This window comes from Chrysochloris asiatica, unplaced genomic scaffold, assembly GCF_000296735.1.
Source record: "Chrysochloris asiatica unplaced genomic scaffold, ChrAsi1.0 scaffold00070, whole genome shotgun sequence".
NCBI lineage: Eukaryota > Metazoa > Chordata > Mammalia > Afrosoricida > Chrysochloridae > Chrysochloris > Chrysochloris asiatica.
Window position 1 is genome coordinate 14,016,358 of NW_006408588.1, and position 24,769 is coordinate 14,041,126.

Here is a 24,769-nt window from a genome sequence, read left to right on the forward strand (position 1 = left end):
AACTCCATGGCTAATCTTGTTTCCTCTTGCTTTGTGTGAAGGGAGAGTATTTAAAGAAGAAAGTTTTGAATGTGAATGTTTCCATGACTTCCAAGAACTGTCCATTCCTCAGGTCTTCGACTTTCTATTGTTTTAAATCCCGTTAATGGGTCTGTCCTCTGATGGCTTTTGTATTGGAGACCTCTTGTGGCGCTATAGGATAAGCACTGGACCCTAACTAAGGTCGTTAGTTCAAACTCACCAGCTGCTCCTCGGAAACTTTATAGAGGGTCACTGTGAGTCGGAACCGAATCCACAGTACTTAACAATATTGAGGGAATAAGAGCCCAGGTGGCGCAGTGATTAATCGCTGTACTGGTCGGAGGTTCAACTCACCAGCTTGCTCCTCAGGCGAAAGATGCTTTCCATAATGGTTACCAAGTCAGAAAATCAAACCCACTGCTATGCTATCAAATCATATCCACCCTGTTGGACAGAGTAGAACCACCAGTAGAGTTTCCAAGGCTAACACGTTGACAGAACGGGCAGACTGTCATATCTTTTTCCCTCAGAGCAGCTAGTGGGTTGAAATGATCTTTTACCAACTCAGCGCTTAACTGCTGCGCCACTAGGACTTCTTCCCAGCCTAGGAAATCCTATAGAGCGGTTCTATTTTGTTTTCTAATGTCGCTACGAATCTAAAAGGACTCCACTTTAGGGGTTATACTAGCGATATGGAACTGAGTAGCAGAGAAAAATGAAGCGGCTAAAAGGCACCAACTTCTAGCTATATTATTTTGCGATGGGAATAACCTATGATATCATAGACAAAGTTAAGCTTTTACTCTTCATACCGAGAGATTATTTCAAGATCAGTGCTTAAACTGGATAGAAAATAACCGTATTAGACTTCAGCTCAAAGAACTACAAATCCCAGAAGGTCTTTCGGCAAGGGCGCCCGCGCATTGCACATTTCTTCCTTTTCCCCGCCTGGTCACCAGGAAAGGTCCGCCCCGCGGTGCTGTTGCTCGTGCTGGAAGAAGCGGAAGAAGATGGCGCTCACCAGGTGGGTTGTTGATTTGGTTCCTCAATACGGAAGGGTCTTAAAATACCCTTTTTTTTTTTTTTCTCATTTCCCTATCCATACTTTCCGGGCGGAGACCCGGCCTTGGGAAGAGAGCGACGTGGGCCAAGACTATGCTTAGACCCTCCCCGCCAGCCGCCACGGCGACTAGGCCTCGCTGAAGCTGGGGTCTTTCCTGAGCGTCTTCCCCGGTGGAGATCGCCCCTCACTGAGGCCGTAGCCGTGGCGTGGCGACTACTAGTTTCCTGGCCCAGATGCTTCGCCTCACGTACACTTCAGTTAAGCGTCGTGAGGGGTGTGAAGAGCGCTCTCTCAAGTCGACGGCTTGGGTGAAAGATGGGGATGTGGGCAGGACAGTAGCTATTTGTCTGGGTGGAGTGAAGCCGGCGGGAAGCGACTCTGCAGCCTTCTAGCCGATTTCTGCCGAGGTCCCTCTCCTTTTTGTTTATTACATTTTCTGAAACCAGGATTCCAAGAGGCCAGGAATTGGGTAAGGATTTTAAATGAGCCTCTGCAGTAGCTGCTGTCAAGGAATTTGCGCCTCTGCTCGGCGCTTTAACTTTGGACCTTAGAATTTCTTCCCTAGATAGAACTACTTCCGATTTTTGCTGTTCTGGGTTGCCTTGGTAACCGTGTGTCAAGGGTCCACGCTTTGAGAAAAAGGTGCTCTGAGTTGCAGATCCCAAGAAGTTACGTAACTCCCTGAGAACGCAACAGTAAAAGTCTAGTGTCAGCGAGGATTGTAAAGAAAGTAATCATTTTAGGACATCGACTTGGGCTCCCTTATCACACCTTGTTCTCCTCAAGTGTGTTTTTCCTGGCGGGTGACAATTATGAATCCGAAAAGTGTTTTAATAAGATAATTCATTTGGATGTTGCTATTAACTAGCTGTTCCGCGGGAGAAAGATGAGGCTTTCTGCTCCCATAAAGATATACTGCCTCGGAAACCCTGTTCAGGGTCGCTGTGAGTCGGAACCGACTCCATGGCACATAATAACAATAGGGTGCCTTGCCCCTGTTATAGGAGTTGTGGTTTGTACAGAAGGAAATACATCGTTGACTGCAAAGACACTGGAGAGCAAGACATACAAATGTGAACAATTGAAGGACAACATAAACCTAACTGAATGAGGATGAGTTGTGTGAACTGGAGAGTTTCCTTTAGTAAATGTTACAGGCAGTTGTTGTGTACTGCTGTGTTGTGAGTCAGTTTCAACTCCTTGTGGTTGGGTTTCTGAGGGCGTCTTGTGTGTTTGAATTGTCTACCTTGGTTAGCTGTCCAGTACTAGTAGAAAAGTGGAGTTGGAAATGGACACACAAGAAATATACCAGAAATGTCATGTGTATTGTGTATTACTGTCATACAATGTAATGTTGAATGGCTAGCCTTGGGAACCACATAGCTTTCTGATTTTGTTGAATAGTTGTGTGCCCTCAAGTGGATTCCAACTCCTAAATAGATTCCATGTGACGGAATAGAACTGTCCCTTATGATTTCCCAGACGGTAATTGTTGTTTGAGGGATCCAGTGTGGCGCTGTGTGCTAATGCCTTCAGACTGCAAAGACGTTTGAACTGCAATGTCAGTGGTTCAAACTCACCAGCTGCTCCTTGGAAACCCTATACAGGGTTGTTATGGGTGGGAATCGACTTGATGGCACTTAACAACTATCGTTGTTTAAGCAGATCAATGGGTCTTTTATACTGTGGAGCCAGTCGTGGGTTCAAACTGCCCACCTTTTGGTTAGCAGCCTAGCACTTAACCATTGTACCACCAGGGCTCTTGTTTTGTTGAATTTGTTCTAGGGTCCTGGGTGGCACTATGAATTAATTCGCTGAACTGCAAAGTCCGTCTGAACTGCAAGGTTGGCAGTTTAGGCTCACCAGTCTCCTTGGAAGCCCTATACAGGGTTGCCATGGGTGAAACCGACTGGATGGCAAGTTCTGGTCTCACATTTACAGCTGAGGTGTTATTTACATATTATTTCCAAGATCTAGCAAGGAATCAGCAAGTCATTACATATAAATATGCCAGTCTTGGTGTTGCCAATGATGTATTACTAATACTAAAGGTTTAAAGTGTAATTGATTTGATTTCCTGTACTTCAAGTTATGTATATAGTAAAATCACGTGCATTCAAAGTGGTTTCTTTAGTAAAGATAAAAGGGTAAATAAAGTAGGATTTCTTGATTGTGGCACTATTGATATATTAGACTGGATAACACACTGTGTGGGGCTCCCGGTGCATGGTGGAATGTTTAGCAACATCCTTGGTCTCTGTGCACCAGCTGTCAGTGGCACTCCCCTCCTTCCCAAGTCTTGACAGTCAGAAATGTCTCTAACCATTGCCAATATCCCCTGGGGGGTAAATTGGCTACCAGTTGAGAACTAGTAGACAGAGTACTGTGCATCTAACCAGCAGTCCTTTTTATCTCTGCTATCTGAAGGCCAGCTTCCCATCTCCCCACAGTACGACTTTAGGAGACTGTCATCCTTTCTAGGGAACAACAAAGTTAAGACCCTCTGCAAGGCTAGAGTTTGTTCTCACTGTAATCTAGGCTTTGCTACCTGTTTTCTATTACCAAAGCCCTCGGCTTCTCTGGCAGACTGGCTGCTTTTTGGTCATTCTTTTTTTCTTCTAATTATCTGTTCTTCCAAAAAAAAAAAGGTTTAAAACAGGTAAAAAGAAATGAAACAAAAGTAAATATTTTGGGGTTTTTGTATCTCTTTATCTTTATATCTTTATGTCTTAGTTACATATGATTTACTGGAAATGAGTTTGGTAGAAGCCCAAGACTTTTGACTCTTACGTATTCATTCATTCATTCATTTAGTTACTTGGTAAATATTTCCTGAAGGTTTACTATGTGCTGGACACTTCTGGTGATACTTTGTAGTACTGAGTCAGGCAAACTCCTTTTGTCATAGAGCTTATGTTCTAGTAAGGAGATAGACTATATGTGGTAAACATATCAGTAATGCAATTTCACATATGTGATAGGGGTACAATAAGAGAATAACTCAAGGTACAAGGGGGAGTGGCCTGTTTTATTCAGGGTGGTCAGAAGACAGAGACAGGTATAATTGAGCAGCGACATGAATGCTAAGAAGCAAGCCGCAAAAAGATCTGGGAAAAAGTTTTCAATAGAAGCATTATAAGAAAAATTGTCCTTAATAAATAGAATAATGTGTGGCAGAAGGAATAGCATATGTAAAGGTCATGAGGTGACTTGTGTAAGGAAAGGCCATAAAGGTGGTGAATTTGAAAGATTAGAGTGGATTTATTTCTCCTGGAACATTGAAGGGCCCCTAATGTAAACCAGGCAATGCGTGAGGACTTAAGGATGGAAGACGCATGAGGCATGATCCCTGCCCTCCAGTTGCTCACAGATGTGACAGATGGATAGTGAATTGTTAAGTGTTGTTGAGTTAGTTCAGACTTATAGCAAGCCTGTATAGGGTTTCCGAGGAGCAGCTGGTGAGTTTGAACCGCCTATCTTGTAGTCTACTGCTTATCCTACAGTGCCACACAATAAGATAGGGTAACCCTATGGGGCAGTTCTTTGTCCTACAGGGTCACAATGATTCTGAATTCACTAGACAGCAGTGGGTTTTGTTTGGTATTTAGAGGGTTAGTGTGTACATTCGTGGGGGCAACTTAAATAAGGTAAATCTTGGAACCACTTTAAATAACCAGACACTTATGAAGCATGTATTGAACCATGTTCAGACACTTTGCCAACTAGTTCATGGATTTTGTCATTTAATACTTCTAACAACCCTGTTCAGTAGGTACTACTATCTGTCTTTACAGATGAGAAACTGAGGTTCAGAAAGGTAAGTAACTTACCCAGGTTGATAAGAAGTGGCATAGAACTTGAAGTCAGGGTTCTTAGCCGTGGCATTATCAAAACCCCCAGACTTAATTAGATCGTTCTGATGTTAGCACTCTGTTCTTTATCACTTACTGTAATTTGTAACTATGAATTTCTGTGATTTGATTGGCTCCCCTGAGAGTCTCTAAGCTGTCTTTCTCAATGCTGTAATTTTATCTCCTACCTAGTACAGTGCCTGTACCTAAGTGAGCTGGCCAGCCACTCCTTGGAAACCCTGTACAGGGTTGCTATAAGTCAGAACCAACTCGACAGCACTTAACAACAAAAACAACCTAGCACAATGCGTGTGCCTAAGTGATTCAGAAATGTTTTTAAATAAATAAACTCGACTGCTATTCAAATATCCTTACTCCTTAAGAATCACAAGGGAGTCTAAATTGTTTTTACATTAAACATTCATCTATTGAAATGCTCTTGTGATACTTTGGAGTATCAGTATAGTAATATTTATAATACTTAAGAATCTTCAAGAACTGTCTAGTAGAAAGGCTGCTTTGATTAATGAACAATAACTTCATTAGAACTTACTTCAGCTTTAGTTATTTGACTTCAGTTTTAAATTGCATTCGAAACTAGAGTCCTTGGAAAAAAACATTTAAATATGCAACTTGTGTTTTCTTTGTTTTATCCACTGTGGTACATTTACTCGTAATCCTAGTTCTTTTGTAGTCACACTAAAGTACTTGAAAGTAAGGAGACTAAGAGCAAAATACATAAAAGTCAGGAGTGTAGGAATAAGTAAGGATACTGTGAAAACCACAAAGAACCCTAGTGGATTATTAGCTGGGCTGCTAACTGCTAGGTCAGCGGTTTGAATCTACCAGCTGCCCTGCAGGAGAAAGATGAAGCTTTCTGCTCCCATGAAGATTTATAGGCTTGAAACTATTCTGGTGATAGTTTTGTAGTATTGAGTTGGGCAAAGTCCCTGTCCTCATGGCGCTTACATTCTAGTAAAATGAGGAGTGGCTCATGGTGGGAAAGTGGCTCCAGGATCGATGTGAGTCAAAACTGACTCAGTGGCACACAACCACCGACACCAAGAAAACCAGGCACTGGACAGCAGGTCCCTGGATCATTGAGAATGTTTCCTTGCTTGCTAAAAGAAAAATTTGGAAGCCTAAAAGTGTAATCGTTTCTCTTTATGTACAATATATGCCATTCTTGATTCTAGACATCATGTGCCTTCAGCCCTAGTCAAATGTTTTTACTGTATGTACTTTTCTTCTTTCCAGGTATAATAAAAAGACTGGTATTGAATTCTGCCATACATGAATAAAATGCTTGCCGATTTGTTCAACTGATAAAGTATACCTACTCTTCACGTATGGACTATCATTAGCTGATCATTTACAACAATAGTAAAGAATCTACTATCCGCCTATTTTGCGGATTGTCTGGCATTAATGAACACCAAGGTGTAATGAATGCTGGCTGTGATGGTTAAGGTTATGTGTCAGCTTGGCTGGAGCATGGTTCTTAGTTGTTTTGTGTAATGATGTAATCATTCTTCATTTTGTAATCTCATGTGGTCATTCTCTGTTTTCCTATAGGAGCAATTTTTGTGTAATGACCAGGCAGGGAAATCTAACCTTGTTAGTGAGTGATAGCACCCATGTCACTGTTGGGTGCTACCCATTTGATTCCAGTGACCCCACGTGACAGTAGAATAGCCCTAGGGATTTCAAGTTCACCAGCCGCCCCTAGGAAACCCTAAACAGGGTCGCTATGAGTCAGAAACGACTTGGCGTCACATAGCAATAACTACATAACAATAACAAGAAAGGAAGTAAGTCTTTCTCCCAGAGAGTCACCATTCCATTCTAAGGTTTTCGTTAGGAGCCAAGCCATTTCACCACCAGGGTGACCAAATTGCAGTAGCTGAATTAAATTAAATGTGGTTTGGGTTGTTTTTTATTTACTTTTTTCTTTGTTCTACCTTTTATTACCTTCCCTTACAGCTTTTTACCTGCACCAACTCAGCTTTCTCAGGACCAGCTTGAGGCTGAAGAAAAGGCAAGATCTCAGCGATCACGGCAGACCTCACTGGTCTCCTCCAGAAGAGAGCCTCCACCATACGGGTACCGAAAAGGCTGGATACCTCGGTTATTAGAGGTAATATGGATCTTCAATTTAGATTTAAGTTGTGCTGAAGTGTCTTATAGTGCCCTTATAAAATAGAATCTCTGCTTATGAAAGTCAGTAGGATACAATTTCTGGTGTGTGCTCTCAAAACATAGAAGCCCCTCTGAAGGTTTATCTTTCTTCTTGCTTGCTGCTTATCACTGTTTTGTGCTCACTTTGGAATTTTGCCAGTCTATGCCTCTTCTTGGAGTTCTTATACAGGGCTTTAGTGATAACCACAAGGTCTGCAGTTCAAACTCCTCCACTCCCCAGCCACTCCATGGAAACTCTATACAGGGTCACTATAAGTTGTTATATCAACTTTCGTTATTGAATGATTCTCTGGGCTAATTATTGATTGATTCAGAAAGCATCAAGAGAAGATGGAAGGAATACACAGACTCACTGTACCAGAAGGAAATGGCTAATGTTCAACTGTTTCAAGAGGTAGCATATGATACGAGCCCATGATACTGAAGGAAGAAATCCAAGTTGTATTGAAGGAATTGGCAAAGAACAAGGCAATAAAAATTGAAATCTTACAAGAAAGTGAGGTGGCACAGGAGGCACTCACTCATCTATGCCAAAAAATTTGGAAGACAACTATCTGGCTGACTGATTGGAAGAGATCCGTATTTGTGCACGTTCCAAAGAGGTGACCCATTGGAATATAGAAGTCGTCAGACAATCTCTTTGATATCCCATGTGAGTAAAGATTTGCTAAAGGTAATACAGAAACGGCTACAATCATACATTGACAGAGAATTTCCAGATGTTCAAGCCGGATTCAGAAGAGGCCGTGGAACGAGAGATATCATTGCTGATGTCTGATAGATCTTGGCTGAAAGCAGAGAATATCAGAAAGATGTTTACCTGTACTTTATTGACTATGCAAAGCTTTCAATTGTGTGGATCATGACAAGCTATGGACAACATTGAGAAGTATGAGTATTACAGAACACTTAATTGTACTTCTGAGAAATCTGTACTTGGACCAAGAGGCAGTTGTTCGAACAGAACATGGTTTAAAATTTTAAAATTTGTGCAACAATGTTATGTTCTTTCAGCATACTTATTCAACCTGTATGCTGAGCAAATAATCCAAGAAGCTGGGTTATATGAAGAAAAACATAGCATCAGGATTAGAGGAAGACTCATTAACAACCTGCGATATGCAGATGATACAATCTTGCTTGCTGAAAGTAAAGAAGACTTAAAACATTTACTGATGAAGATCAAAGAGCACAGTTTTTGGTGTGGATTACATCTCAATGTCAAGAAAACAAAAATCCTCACCACTGGACCAATAAACAACATTCTTATCAACGGAGAAAAGATTGACATTGTCAATGGACTTCATTCTAATTGGATCAACTATCTCAACACTCATGGAAGCAGCGGTCAAGAAATCAAACAACATATTGCATTAGGCAAATCTGCTGCACAAGACCTTTTTAAAGTGTTGAAGAGCAAAGATATCAGCTTGAAGACTAAGGTGCACCTGACCCAAGCCATGGTATTTTCAATAACCTCATATGCATGCGAAAGCTGGACGGTGAATAAAGAATACCGTAGAAGAATTGATGCTTTTGAGTTATGGTGTTGGAGGAGAATATTGAAAGTGCCATGGGCTGCCAAAAGAACCAATAGATCCATTTTGGAAGAAGTACAGCCAGAGTGCTCCTTGGAGGCCAAGATGGCCAAACTTTGTCTTTCGACTTCAGACATATTTTCAGGAGGGACCAGTCACTAGAGAAGGATATCATGTTTGGTAAGGAGAAAGACCCCCAACGAGATGGATTGGTCAAGTGGCAACAGTAGTGAGGTTGGACCAGAATCGGACAGTGTTTCGTTCTGCTGTGCATAAGGTCACTATGGGTCGGTACTGACTTGATGGCACCTAACAACAACAACAACGTAAGTTGGAACTGAGTCGACAGCACTTAGCAATAACATGCCACTTATGCCAAACTATTCAACCTGTACTAACAAGCTCCTTATAAATTCAGGCATTATAGCATATGGGAAAAATTGGGAACGTAAGAGAAAAAAATAAAGAGTGAAGAAAGTGGATTTCATGTTTGTTCCCCAGGTACCTCTTCTTTCCCACGACACCCTCCAAATACACACAGAGTCACATAATCCGAAATTGAAAACCATCCTCTGGGAAAATCACAGCAGTATTTCCTTTTCTGATTTCTTTCTCCTTAGCTTTAGTAAGAGGAGCACTGAGGAGGAGGTAAAATATAAATAACTAGCTTTGCATTTTTGTGACCCTGGAGAAATCCTCTCTCTGTCTGTTTTCTTACCTTCCATTTGAGAATGGTCATGTGCATGCCTGATGTACAGATTCTCCAAAGTTTTAGGAAGTAGAAGACTGGTAGTTAAGTGGTTGGTTTCGTGGAGTGTGGAAAGAGAAAATCTGGAATGGTCCTTATTACGAGGAGACTTCAAAGTGGAATTAGTCCACAAAATTTTGGAAGCCCCCTGATATCTCTCGCTTGTTCCTAAAAGCAGTCTTCCTTGGCAGTGCACAAATCGACCTCTTCCTCCTAAGGGAACTGTCAGTTCAATACACATTCCTTTCCCTGATTCCGGAGCCACTCTGCAAGCTTGATTTCCTTTCTTGGCTTGGAAGAAAAACAAACTTTTAAGACTTATTTTGCCTCTCCGAAATCTCCTCCCATTTCTTTTCTGCCTCCTCCTTTCTCAAAATTCATTCTGACTTCTACAAATTTTCTTCTTCCATGTCTCTAGGAATATACCAGTCCTGGTGTGGTGCTGTGGGTTAATGCGTCAGACTGCAAAGCCATTTGAACTGCAAGGTCACCAGTTCAAGCTCACCAGCTGCTCCTTGAAAACCCTCTACAGGGTCACTATGGGTCGGAATTGACTCGATGGCACTTAACAACAACAATTAGACATTTTGGAGTCTTGGTGTGGCATTATAGGATAAACACCAGTCTGCTAACTGCAAGTTTGGCAGTTCAAACCTACTAGCAGCTCCTTGGAAACTCTATATAAGTTGGAATGAACTCAGCTGCACCTAACAACATTCGACATTTTAAGTGCCTCTACTACTCATTTTTGCACTCAGCTCTTTTTATTTTTTTCCCTTGGTATATGCGGTCTTTATATTGTTATGTTGTCGTTGTTATGTGCCGTGGAGTCGGTTCCAACTCATAGTGAACCCTGCACAGGGTTTCTGAGGCTGTTAATCTTTACGGGAGCAGAAGGCCTCATCTTTCTCCCGTGGAGCAGCTGGTAGTTTTGAACTGCTGACCTTGTGGTTTGCAGCCCGATTGGTAACCACTATGCTACCAGAGGGTTACTGTACAAATGCGAAGCTCTTAGCCCTAAGCTTTTTATCATATGCACCTGCGTATTGAATGCGGTGGACTAGTACTCATATTTGCTGGATTGAAACTTGTAACTTAGAACTCCATAAGAAGACATCTATGTTCCCAAACATTTCATGTGTTTGTCATTACCCTGTCTACCAGTGCACTTTATAGATCCTAGAAGATAACTTGCCAACTAGGTCATATCAAGTTTTAGTATTCTCTGGGTTTAGGGTGTTTTTGTTCTTGTTTCTGCAGTTCTCCGGGCCCTTAGTAATTCTAGTATGTGAAAGCCAGTCTTATTATAATTACTGAGGAATCTTTGTTGTTGTTTTCACTGATGATATAATTTGTGAGAAGCAGAGCAAAATGAAAGCTAACTAAAGAGGCCATAATGCCCCTTTTCCACGCATCATCTAAGAAGAGGGAGTGCCTCTTTTGAGGAGTCCTAGAGAATCACTGCAGTCACACTCAGGAGAGGGAACGTTGGTTTACATAACAGTGGAAATCTCCTTGTTTCCATGTCAGCACTGTGACTCTTGACTACTTTTATAGGTTTCATATATCCTGGTGGAACAGAGCATTTTATGTGAAAATCAAGCCAAAATGGCCAGCTCATCTAAATGCTTCTTGAGGGTAGTGAATGTTCTGTTGAAGAAGGTAGTTTGTTCTAGTGTTCAAAATAAAAGCTCTGATTTTCTAGCAAGCTTAATGGCTGCACAGTGCTGCATCTATGGTTCTGAAGTATTTATCATAATTGGGGAACACTAGCAAATCTGAGCATGCCAGACTGTCGAACTGGGTACAGGTAGCACCTTTTGTGGCAATGATTGAACTATTATTGTGTAATTTACATGAAAATTATCTGTCAGCTTTATTCTCTCTTTAGCAAGTAAATGTGCTGTACCATATATCCTGTTGCTGTTGTTAAATGCTTTTGAGTGGGTTTGAACCCACTACAGCACCATACCAGGATTCCAACATATATCCCTGGATTTAATACAGTATTGTTTTAAAGAGGAAGTCTTATAAAAGTGGATGTTTTCATAATTTTTTTTCTTCAAGCTCCCTATAAATGAATAACATATTTTTCTTATTTCTTGGGAGTACTCATTTGGACTTTTTGAGCTTAAAAAAAAAAAAAGTAATAACAGTTTAAGAAAACAGTCGCATGTTTTGGACATGAAAGACTTGATTCAAGTCCTACATGTGCTAGTTGCAAGACCTTGGGAAAAAAATCACTTAACCTTTCTAAAGCTGAATTTTTTCCACATGAAAAACGGGGGTTCTTTAAGAATTAAATGAAGTAATATGGGGTAAGTCAGAAAGTTTGCTACTAAGGTTCTAATTTATACATGCACTGGTTTATTCCAAACAAAACATGTTTAAATATGTCTCTGTGGTCAGTGGATGGCTGCAGACAAGTTCTCTCAATAATAACATTTGTCTTAGTTTTCATTAGGGCACCTTGGGGGTGGGAAGGGGCCAATTAAAACCATGGCTTCTGAGGACATCTGCTAAATTAAAAGATCATCTAAATTCAAGGTTAGCTCAGAAGGTTATGGCAAATGCTTTTGGGGAGTCCCAAGGAGTAGTAGTGATAGATTTTCTCAAAGGATACCCCATGATCCTGGGGGCTTATTATGAAGCAGTTTATTCTTCAAGGGTAGGAAGGGCTGTCCTACAAGCACTTTGTTGGGAAACTTTATCCCATTCACCTGACAGCCCTTATTCACTCAACAGCCCTTCAGATTTCTTTTGTTCCCCAAAACTCAAAAAATATTTCAAAGGAACATGATTTGAGTTTCTCAAGGATTTTTAACATGGTATAATTCAAAGAGTGCAGACTCCTTTTGGAAAGGGTTAGAGAGCTGGAAACAGTGCTTCAGAAGTGGATAGACCTGGTGGAGGAGATGTTGAGAAACAAAACCATCACATTTTGATGTTTATGTTTAAAACAGTTTCTATGATTGTGTCCACCACTTGTCAGTCAGTTTGTCGTGTTGGTGGTTTGCGTGTTACTGTGATGCTGGAAACTAAGCCACCACTATTTTGAATGCTGGCAGGGTCACCCATGGTGGACAGGTTTCATCAGCGCTTCCAGACTAAGACAGACTCAGAAAAAGGAGAGGTGGACTACTTCTGAATGTTTAGCCACTGAAAGTCTAATGAATAGCAATGAGATACCATCAAACAGCACCAGAGTAGTCTTTGCATAGTCAATAAAGCACAAGTAAACATCTTTCCGGTATTTTCTGCTTTCAGCCAAGATCCATCTAATGTCAACAGTGATATCCCTCATTCCAGGTCCTTGTCTGAATCCGGCTTGAGCCTCTGGCAGTTCCCTGTCAATGTTTTGTTGCAGCCATTTTTTTTTTAAATTATCTTGAGCAATATTTTACTTGCATGGGAAATTAATGATATTGTCTGATGATTTTTGCATTCTGTTGGATCACCTCTCTTTAGAATGGACACAAATATATAGGTCTCCCAATCAGTTGGCCAGGTAGCTGTCTTCAATATTTATTGGCACGAGTGAGTGCCTTCAGTACTGCATCAGTTTATTGAAAGATTTCAGTTTTTAGTCCATCAATCCCCGGAGCCTTGTTCTTTACCTATGCCTTCAGTGCACCTTGGACTTCTTCCTCCTTTAGTACCATTGGCTCATGATCATATACTAACTACCTCTTAAAATGGTTGAACATTGACCGTGTCTTTTTGCATGTCTGTTGAGGCTTTTTGCGTCATTCACTATTTTTCCCAAAGAATCCTTCAAGTCGAGGCTTGAATTTTTGCCTCAGTTCTTTCAGCTTGAGAAATGCTCAGTGTGTTCTTCCTTTATTGTTTCTAACTCCAGGTCTGACATCCCACAATTCTTCTGGTCTTAGGTCATTATTAGTGTCTAATGCATCAAATCTGTTCTTGAGATGGTCTCTAAATTCAAATGGGATATGTTCAGGGTCTTATTTTGACTCTCATGGACTTCTTTTACTTTTCTTCAGCTTCAGCCTGAACTTGCATGTGAGTAATTGATGTCTATTCCACAGTCTTCCTCTGGCCTTGTTTTGACTGATGATATGAAACTTCTCCACCATCTCTTTCCACAGATATAGTCAATTTGATCTCTGTGTATTCTATCTGGTAAAATCTATGTGTATAATCATCTTTTATGTTGTTTGGAAAAGGTATTTGTGACAAAGCCATTGATCTTGCATAATTCTGATATGTGATCTCCAACATCATTTCTGTCACCAAGGCCATGTTTTCCAACTACTGATCCTTCCTCTTTGTTTCCAGTATCTGCATTTCATTCACCAGTAATTATCAGTACATCTTGATGGCAGTTGATCAGTTTCAGACTGATAAAGTTGGTAGGTTTAAAGCAGGAAAGATGTGTGCTGAGCAAATAATTCAAGAAACTGCATTATATAAAGAACATAGCATCAGGATTGGAGCTAGTCTCATTAACAACCTGCAATATGCAAAAGATACAGCCTTGTTTTTTGAAAGCTAAGAAGACTTAAAATTCTTAATGATGAACATCAAAGACCACAGCCTTCAGTATGGCTTGCAACTCAATATAAAGAAAACAGAAATCCTCACCACTGGAGCAATAAATAATGTCATGATAAATGGACAAAATATTGAAGTTGTCAAAGACTTCAATTTGCTCAGATCAACCACCAACACTCATGGAAGCAGCAGTCAAAAAATCAGTATATTGTCTTAGGCTTATCTGCTGCACAAGACCTCTTTAAAGTGTTTAAGAGCAAAGACATCATTTTGAGGACTAAAGTGCGCCTGACCCAAGCCGTGGTATTTTCAGTAGCTTCATATACATGTGGAAGTTGGACAAAGAATAAGAAGATCATAGAAGAATTGATGCATTTGAATTCCAGTGTTGGAGAAGAATATTAAAGGTACCACCGACTGCCAGAAGAACAAACAAATCTGTGTTGGAATTAGTACAACCAGAATGCTCTTTACAAGCCAAAATGATCAGACATCGTCTTTCATACTTCAGACATATTATCAGGAGGGACCAGTCCCTGGAGAAGGATATCATGCTTGGTAAAGTGGAGGGTCAGCCAAAAAGAGGGAGACCCCCAATGAGGTGGATTGGCGCAGTGGAAGCAGTAATGAGCTTGAGCATAGCAACAATTATGAGAATGGCCTGGGACTGAGCAGTCTTTCGTTCTGTTATACATGGGTCGCTATGGGCTGGAACCAGCTTGACAGCACCTAACAACAACAACACAATTTTGTAGAAATACTTTTTGACTTGCCTTTGTTTATAAATTATAAGATACTGGCACAAAGGGTTAAGAACCCCTGGCAGCGCTGTGGATTGGGCATTGTGCTGCTATACACAGGTTAGCAGTTCAACTCCATCAGCTATTCCTCTGAAGAAAGATAAAGCTTTTGGCTCCTGTAAAGATTTACTGTCTCTGAAACCCCAATGTAATATCACTATGAGTTGGAATCGACTCAGTGACGATGGGGTTTTGGACACAATGAGTAAGTGCTTGGGTGCTAACCAGAAAGTTAGTGGTTCAAACCCACCAGTTGCTCCATGGTACTGGCAGTCTACTCCCATAAAGAGAATTGTTGTGAAGTACGGTTAAATCAGTTTCAACTTAAAGCAATACCATATAGCCTTTTTAAAAGGCCATAGATTTTTATGGGATTAGTAAGTCTCATCTTTCTCCAATGGCGAGGCTGGTGGGCATGAACCACCATCTTGTGGCTCACAGTTCAGTGCTTATCTTACAGAGCCATCCTGCTCATAAAGATTGCAGCCTCAGAAACCCTCTGGGGCAATTTTACAGTGTCCTTCTGTTAGTTTACTATAAGTTAATATTATTAAATTTAACATTTAATTTAAATTTAGCCATTTAAAAAGAGTGCTTATTATTTTATGTTTGTTAACCTATTTTTTTTTTTTGTAGTAAATATCATTGGGAAGCTTGTTGTTGTTGTTAAGTGCCATCGAGTTGGTTCCGACCCATAGCGACCCTGTAACAGGGTTTCCGAGGGTGCAAATCTTTACAGGAGTAGAAAGCCTTATCTTTCTCCCGCGGAGCGGCTGGTAGTTTCGAACCTCTGACATTAAGGTTCACAGCCTGATTCGTAACCACTACGCTACCAGAGCTCCTTTTGGGAAGCTTAGTTAGCGTATTTTAATTTAGAAGTCTTAGCACTTCTGAATAATTGTTTATAATAGAAATATGGATAAATTAATTCCTGGGCCCTTCCTACTCTATTTGCTTTTCATTTACCATGGTAATGAAATCTGATTCCTAGAAAAAAGTGATTTACATTTCTACTTAAACTATACCTAAACCTGCCCTCACTAAGAAAAATGTATATACTAAAACTAAAATCTTTGCCCTGTGTTTAGTTTTCTTCCTGCCATGGGCTCGAAGCTCCTTCATGATCTGATGCTTGTCTACCCATACAACTTTATGCCTCTTTGTCAGCTACCCTGTCCTCAGTACACTCTTGCTCCACTCGATTCTCTTTCCATGGAACATGCCAAGCTCTCGTGTTTGCTGCAAGACTTTGCCTCTGCTTTTTGATCTCCTAGAAAATGCTGCTCCCAGATCTTTCCATGACTGGCTTCTTCTCATTATTCAGGCCTTAACTCACAAGTTACTTCTTCACAGAGGCTGTCTTAACCACCCTATCAAAAGTAGTCCCTCCTACCCAATCTCTATAATATCTTTAGGGATCTTATCACAAGCTAGAGGTACAGTGTATATTTATATCTTTGCCCACTAGACGTAATGCCACAATATCGGAGACCTCTGTCCTGTTTATTACTGTATCTCTATCATCTAGCATAGAGGCACAATAAATATTGGTTAAATGAATGAATAGATCTTGAATTTCAAATTACTAATAAGTATTCCTTTTCTAATATGTAGGATTTTGGAGATGGGGGTGCTTTTCCAGAGATCCATGTGGCCCAGTACCCACTGGATATGGGACGAAAGAAAAAAATTTCCAATGCGCTGGCTATTCAAGTGGACGCTGAAGGAAAAATTAAATATGATGCAATTGCTCGACAAGGACAATCTAAAGACAAGGTAATTCATTAATTTCCCCCATTCATAAATATTTTTGGATGAATTTTAAAATATTATATGAAATGATGAGTCTCTTGCATCTGATTTTGTTGAAAGTAGCAGTGCCGGGTACTTCAGTATCTGACAATGACTTTCCATTAGAATTCCTGATTTCATGATAGCTTGTATCTACTTAAGGTACTAGTTTGTTGGTTTTACAGTGTGAAACAATAATAGTACTAATATTCTGAAAAAAAAAAAACTCTGGTAGCATAGTACAGTGTGCGTTTAACTGCTAACCACAAGGTCGGCAGTTTGAGCCTATCAGCCACTCCAAGGGAGGAAGAGGAGACTTTCGGACAGTGCTAGCAAATTTTTAAGTATGTACAATCTGACCACCCTAAGAAAATCAACTTTGAATTTTGTCAGAACCAACCAATCAGCCCATTGCCACCAAGTCAGTTCTGACTCATAGCTCTGTAAGACAGAGTAGAATTGCCACATAAGGTTTCCAAGGCTGTGATCCTTACAGAAACCAGCCGCCACATCTTTCTCCCATGGAGTAGCTGGTAGATTCAAACCACCAACCTTTTAGGTAGCACTGGGCCACCAGGGTGCCTTAATTTTGTCATTTTTGTGACATGCCATAGAGGTTGCCATAGCAACCCTGTATATGCTTTCTGAGGAGTGGCTGATGGATTTGTACCATCAACTTTGTGGTTAACAGTCAAGTGCTTACCCTACAGCACCACACCAGAAGTGCAATTTTGTCAGTCTTTGCTAATTCTCTTCCATTACTTACATAGAAACTTAATTGTTTTAGTATTTCATTTGAATGTGACAAACAACACAACTGATTTACAACCCAGATTTAAGATAATCCCACTTACAAAGTAATCCAAAAATCAAAAATAAAATTTGCATAAAATAATCTCATCACAGCAGCAATACATAACCACGGAACTAATTTTAAGGTTTTGTGTTTTTTGTTTTGTTTTTTTCTTTAAATACTGCATATAGAAGGAAAAGATTTCTTTAGAATTAAAGATGTTAGGGAAAATACTTGCGAGTCTTCAGTATCTATCCTTTGTGCCTTTCCCCATACCCTACCCACCCAAGCCTGTGTTTTTATTCTCTAAAGTAGCAATAATGGTAACCCATCCTTTACTCCTACATCATGGCTGCTGAGCTTTCTGGGGAAAACAATTATGTCTTCACACCAGTGTACATCTTAGTTTAACAGAGCTCCATCAGTGCTCCTTCCAAGCCTTTTAGTGGCCCTTAGGTTTCCTACTCCTTTTGATCCCCTCAGTCCTAACAAGTCTGCATATAACAGAAAAAAATTGTCAGCTTCCTTCTACTTACTTATTTTTAACAGTTCCTTTTGTCTGTTTGAAACCCCTACTATCTTAATCCTACTTTTCCCCCCTTCCTATTGTATCCTAATATTCTATATAGATGGTATCTCTTTCCTTTTCCTCTCTATTGTTGTTAAGTTCCATTGAGTCGGTTCTGAATTAGAGCGACTCTGTATAGGATTTCCAAGGAGAGGCTGGTGAGTTCAAACTGCCCACCTTGTGGTTAGCAGTCCAGTGTTTATCCTACAGCGCCACACCAGGACTCCTGGATTGCTGTTAATGCTGTAGAGTCAGTTCCGACTCATAGCGACCCTGTGCAGTGTTTCTGAGGAGCAGCTAGTGAGTTTGAACCACCAACCTTGCAGTCCAGTGCTTGTTCTACGACACCACACCAGGAAACCTGGATTTATTAGTTCTTTGCAATGTCCTTTACCTTTCCTTCCCTAAGGGCTCCTTCCTGTTAGCATTTGAATATGATTGCCTTTCCTATCTTTTGAAAACAAATTGTCCCTGACCACCTTCATGTCTTGCTCTAGCTGCAACCTAATTTCATTCACTTTACATTCCCTTTTACTTCTCAGCTCACTGCAGTATGGCCTAACCTCAACCTGTAGCTTGATCCTAAAGCTCCTTGGCAAGCTCAAAGTTGAAGATTTACTATCTCACAACACATTGTCTCTGATTAATTTATTCCCATGGCTTTAATTACCACTCATGTTGATTATTATCAGATCTATGTCTCTAGCACAGTTTTTGGTCTTGGGGCTTGGGTCTTTATATGTTACTGTTTATGAGGGCAGATCTATCTGGATTTCCCCAAAGTGCTACTTAATCACATGGATCATGTTCCATGTAGTTTATCTTCTGTAAATAATATCTGCTAATGCCAAAAACCTTGTGGAGCATAAGATAAGCACTGGCCTGGGAACCACTAGGTTGACTGTTTGAGCCCACCAGCTGCTCTGCAGGAGAAAGACGAAGCTTTCTGTTCGGCAAGCATCTGAAGCCTTGGAAACCCTATGCAGAGTTGCTATGAGTTGGAACTGACTCAAAGGCACTTAACAACATTTCCAAAAATCTAGCTGTCATTCTTTTTATCCCCTTTATTTTAAGGAGCTCTTGTAGTGTAGTCATTACGAATTGGGCTGCTAACCTCAAGGTTAGCAGTTCGAAACTACCAACTAGTCCACAGGAAAAAGATGAGGCTTTCTTCTCCCATAAAGATTCACAGACTTGGAAACCTTGTGCAGGATCACTGTGAGTCGGAACCGACTCCACAGTGCTTAACAACATTTTATTGATACATGCTTTAAAATTACACAAGCAACATATTCTTAAAGTAAAAGATAAAAGTGCTACATAACTACTTTTACACAAATATGCTTATTTTGTAGTATATGGGTTTTGTTTTTTCTTTACAGAGCCTTTGGGTTAGTTTCTGTATGTGCTATGCACATATAGATGTGCATGTTATTTACATGGGTGCATTAGATGAAAAACTATGGTACTGTTGCCTTCTCTTTCCATTTCACTACTGTTGTTGTAAAGGTGTAGCTTTCTAGACCTTTTTTTATGGATATAGCTATTTATGTGTTCATATTTCCACTCAGAATGCATGTAGAAGCATGTATCAGGGAGCTTCAAAACACTCCTGGGAATAATATCCATCGTGCTGTTGTTGGGTCAACTGTTCTTTACTTGTCTAAGAAGTAAAATCAGATGATTGTGTTTTTAGTTCATCTGTTTATTTTCCTTTTAGTTGTTCTATCCTTAATTAAATGTGATGTATTAAAGAGTCTTACTATTATTACTATCAAAAAAAAAAAAAAAAAAACACTCTTGGGAAAATTCCATTATTCCTTTTTTCCACAAACTTTAAAGACCCCCTGTATATCGTTTTTCTTTTTTTGCCTAGGTGGGATTTTAATATTCCTAGTTTCCTTTGATACTTCTGGTGTGGTGCTGTTGGATCAGCACTGGACTGCGAACCACAAGGTAGCAGTTCAAACCCACTAGCAGCCTTTTAGAAACGCTGTACAGGATCACTGTGAGTCACAGTCGACTCGACAGTACTTAACAACAGCAACAATAGTTTCCTTTGACCTACTAGTTTTTAATTTAGCAATGTGCTGAAAAGATTTTCATAGCATCTATAACTACTTTTTAAATTTATATAGAATTGCCTGGTGTTGTTGAACCCTAATTTTTTTTAAAAACATTGATGGTTTCCAGTTTTTTAGTATTGCAAAAAATGCTTTATCAAGACCCATATGCAAACATCTTTTTGCACCTGAGTATTTGTATAAAATTAATTCTTAGAAGTAGCTTTATTGGGTGAGAAGGTATTCACATTTTAAATGTGGCATGTATGCTCTCTGAAATGCTTTAGGGACAGTCATTCCACTTCCTTTGTTCCTGCTAATCCTGCATGTACTTAATTAACATTTATCTCTTTTAGCTCCTTACCACTTCTCAAATTTAGTCCCATCTCTGCCTACTTAGTTCAGGCTCCTGTCATTTCTTGCCTGGTTTACAGCAGTCTCCACTGTACAACAGAAAAGTAGTTCTATAAAAGCATAGTCACCTGCAAAAGGAAAAAAAGACCCCCTCCATGCAGGTCCTGGTGTGGCGCTGGACTGCTAAACATGAGGTTCGCAGATCAAACCCACCAGCTGCTCCTCAGAAACCCTCTACAGAGTTGTTATGAGTCAGAACTGACTCAGTGGCACTTGACAACAGCATCCATGTAGGACATATACTGGAAAGTTCTCTGTGATCAAGGCCTTGACTTAACTCCAACCACCTTTGTTTTGGTACCACTCTCCTTCTTTTACTTAATGATTATTGCTTATTGGTATATGCTGCCTCTCCTCTTCCATTTGTTAGGAAAAGACAACATTTCAGGGCAGTGATTTGGTCTGGACAGGTTTTATTCTGAATAAAATATAGCTTTAATCCATTTTGCATTATATTTCAAGACTAGAAATCAAGCATTTTATCTGATTTCTGGGAAAGGTTGACATGTGTTTTCTTACTCCAGCAGGCATCTATATTGGTCATTATTTTGTATTAAAAATTGGCTGCTGTTGTTGTCATCATGTCAGTTCTGCATACGTTTTCCAAGGAGTGGCTGATGGATTTGAACCGCGAACCTTGCAGTTAGCAGTCCAGTGCATATCCTGCAGTGCCACACCAGGACTCCAAAATTAGATTTGAACTGTTCAGATTGGGCTGTTTTTTGTTTTATTTTTTTATTTCTGTGTTGACCAAATTAGAGTCTTTAAAACATTGTTCATTTGTGTAAGTAAAAAGTTTATCTGTTTATCTCTGATTCAGCCACTCGGAGTGAACATGACAGGTTGGTCGTGGAGATACAACTCTCAGGAGAGTAAGTCCAGATCCCAAGAGATAATATTCTAGAGCAAGTCTAAGGCCAATGATCTCTCTATATGTTAAAAAAATAAATACTATATGTAAAACTTATTAATAATACAAAATTGGAAAGACAAAGACTTTTTGACCTAATCTTCATCAGACTAAATACTTTTTAAAATTGTGTCCTGAGTGATTAATTTTGAAATAAAAGGCCTTAATATATGCATATTTCCTTCTGAAACATGGGAAATGTTGCATGTATGATATTATCAAAAAGGTGCCCCCTGCCCTTTCTTGCCCTTGCCCCCGACCCTCCACCTCCCACTCCCCAGCCCCGTGCAACAAAACCAAACACTTTAAACTGACTCCAAGATAAATTATGTTACTGTCTTGTTTATGTGATTTTTCAAACTAGCTAAGCCTAAAGGTACTGTTTTCTTTCTAACTCATAAATTGGCAGACTTACTTTTTAGTCCATCCAATTCTTTGTCAATTTTAAGTAATAAGGAAAATATCTATTTAGCAGATGAGCTTTTGTTTTTCTTCTGGTATCTTCAAGTGCATATTGTATTTTTCTGATCACCTTTCCCAAACCCTTTGCCTCTTAGGATATACTGAGTTTCTTCAACACGTTTGGTTCTTAGCAATAAAAATGTAGGGTTTTATAGTTAATTATCATAGAGGACTCTTGTTCTTCAGACGCCCTTCACTCAGTTTTGTGAGATGCTGGACTCTTGTTGATGCTCATTTAAAGGGTTATTAACTTCAGAATACCCAAATAAGAAGCAGCCAACGACTCTTGTATGCTAAATTAGTATTGAGACTTGATGTTAAGCATACATGACTTCCAGGGAGCCATTTATTTAGAATCCTTTCCTGTAGTGATTGCTATATAAAAGTGATTAACTCTTTAGAATCTTGGCATATTTTCTAGAGTATTGTTATGTAATTTTCTGTTTATGACACTGGATTTTTCCATTCTTAGAAAGGATATGCGAGATCACTTAAAAGCTGTGTGATCTTAATGCACTTAGCCTCATTCTTTTCTTCTCACTAGAGTGAGCTTTAAGGAGCACTGGTAGCGTATTGGTTACGAATCGGGCTGTGAACCACAAGGTCAGCAGTTCGAAACTACCAGCTGTTCCGCAGGAGAAAGATGAGGCTTTCTGCTCCCATAAAGATTTACAGCCTCGGAAACCCTGTACAGGGTCGCTATGAGTCGGAACCGACTCGACAGCACATAACAACAACAACAAGAGTGAGCTTTATAGTTCCGTTCAGAATGACGTGTCTTAGAGGCAGATGACACTAGTACCTTACATACGAATAGTATGCGTTTTGTGCTAAGTTACCTACACTTTTCATTCCTGAGGACGACAGGCTAGAGATTTCCATCTATAGTCATGGTTGTATTTTCTGGGAAACCAACAAAGTTCTGTGGCCTAAAATACCCCTTTAGCATGCGATAGAGCATCTCAAAAGTCATCCATTCAGTCAGAAAATACTGATTAAATACCACTCCTGACAAGGTCGAATTTATTTTGGGTCCTGGTATAGCACTGTAGTATAAGCACTGGACTGCTAACCACAAAGTCCGTGGTTCAAACCTACCCTCTGCTCCATGAGAACTCTACATAGGGTCACTATGAGTCAGAACTGACTCTGAGGCACTTAACAGCAACAACATGGACTAGGCATTGTTATATGCACTGGAAATACTTAAATGAACTAAATTCCTTATCTGTAGTATACGTATAATCATTTTGCATGCCACATAGGAATGATCTTGTTTTGAGTTGTCCTCAAATTGGCTCCAGCTCATGGCTGCCTTAAGTAATGGAATGTTCCCTGGCCCTCACCATCTTCATGATTATTGGTATATTTGAGTCCATGTTGCAGCTATTATGTGAGTCCACCTCATTGAAGGTCTCCCTCATATTCATTCATTCATGATATTCTTTTTTAGCAATTAATCTTTCGTGATGACATGTCCAAAGTTAGTGAGTTGAATTCTTGCCATCTTCTTTTCTGTGGAACAGTCTGCTGGTATTTTTTTATGACTGATTTGTTTGTTCTTTTTACTAAACAACAACAAACTCATTGCTGTCCAGTTGATTCTGACTCATGGCCACCTGAAGGGCAGGGGAAAACTTCCCCATAGGCTTTCCAAGGCTGTCATCTTTACAGACACAGATGGCCACGGCTTTCAACCACAGAGCAGCCAGTGGGTTCGAACCACCGATCTTTTAGTTAGGAGGCAAGTGCTTTAACCTCTAGACCACCAGTGTTCCCACTGTTCTTTTTATAAGAGTTTAATTGATTAATATATATGAAATAAAAAGACAGGGTACACAATAAGTACTCATTAAATGGTAGCTCTTATTATCAAATATCGGAGTCCTGATGTGGCGCTGTGGGCTAGTATGTCAGACTATAAAGTCATTTGAACTGCAAGGTCAGTAGTTTAAGCTCACCAGCTGCTCCTTGGAAACCCTATACAGGGTTGCTATTCATCGGAATCAACTCGACGGCACTTAACAAACATTATCAAATAATAAACAAGTAAAAACAATTTCATATGGTGAGCAGTGCTCTAAAGACAGTAAACAGGGTGCTACAAGGCAGAATGATTGGGTAGGGAGGGTTACTATGTCAGCAAAGATAATCAGATATTGCAAACAATGTATTACATTGGGCAAATCTGCAAAATACCTTTTTAAGGTGTTAAAAAGCAAAGTCCACTTTGAGGACTGAGATGCACCTGACCCAAGCTGAGGTGTTTTCACTCACCGCATGCCTGTGAAAGCTGGATAATGAATTAAGAAGACAAAGAAGAAGCTGTGCTTTGGATCGTGGTGGTTGTGGTGGTGGTGTGCCGTGGAGTCGGTGCCGACTCATAGCCACCCTGTACAGGGTTTCTGAGGATGTAAATCTTTATGGGAGCTGAACGCCTTATCTTTCTCCTGCAGAATGGCTGATGGTTTCAAACTGCTGACCTTGCAGTTCGCAGTCCGATTCGTAAACACTGTGCTACCAGAGCTCCTTAATTATGGTGGTAGTGAAGAAAATTTAATATACCGTGGATTTCCAAAAGAATAAACAAATCTGTTTTGAAAGAATAGCCAGAATGTTCCTTAGAAGGAAGGATAGCAAGTCTGCATCTCATGTACTTTAGACATGTTATCAGGAGGGACCAGTCCTAGGAAAAGGACATCATGCTTGGTCAGCAGAAAAAAAAAAAGGATGGGTTAACATCATGGCTGTAACAAAGGGCTCAAACATCTTAACCGTTGTGAGGATGGCACAGGACTGGGCAGTGTTTCCTTCTGTTAAAGGGCTGCTATAAGTAGGAACCAACTTCAAGGCAACTAACAAGAGAGGCCTCATTTTGATCTGACTTTAGATCTGAAACTCAGAAATTGAGGAATCACTTGATAAACTGGAAACAACACTTTATGAAGACCCAGGATTGGAGGAAAACTTATATTTCTCAAGAAACAAAGAATGTATACGGGTGTGGAAGGAGGGAAAGCGGTGTAAGAGGAG

At 40.1% G+C, this 24,769-nt stretch overlaps 1 protein-coding gene across 2 annotated transcripts in view; it reads left to right on the forward strand.

The window, feature by feature from the left end:
• The first annotated feature begins 960 nt into the window (after positions 1-960).
• Positions 961-24,769, forward strand: part of SNW1 (SNW domain containing 1) — a 40,882-nt gene continuing 17,073 nt past the window's right edge. Inside the window, exons 1-3 of one of the 2 annotated variants that reach the window (XM_006864761.1) lie at positions 961-1,045; positions 6,941-7,072; positions 16,350-16,511. In XM_006864761.1, the coding sequence (XP_006864823.1) occupies positions 16,407-16,511 (105 nt within the window). In that variant the 5' untranslated portion in view covers positions 961-1,045; positions 6,941-7,072; positions 16,350-16,406. Of the gene's footprint in view, positions 1,046-6,918; positions 7,073-16,349; positions 16,512-24,769 lie in introns of both variants that reach the window. The other variant, XM_006864760.1, reaches the window with a different exon arrangement.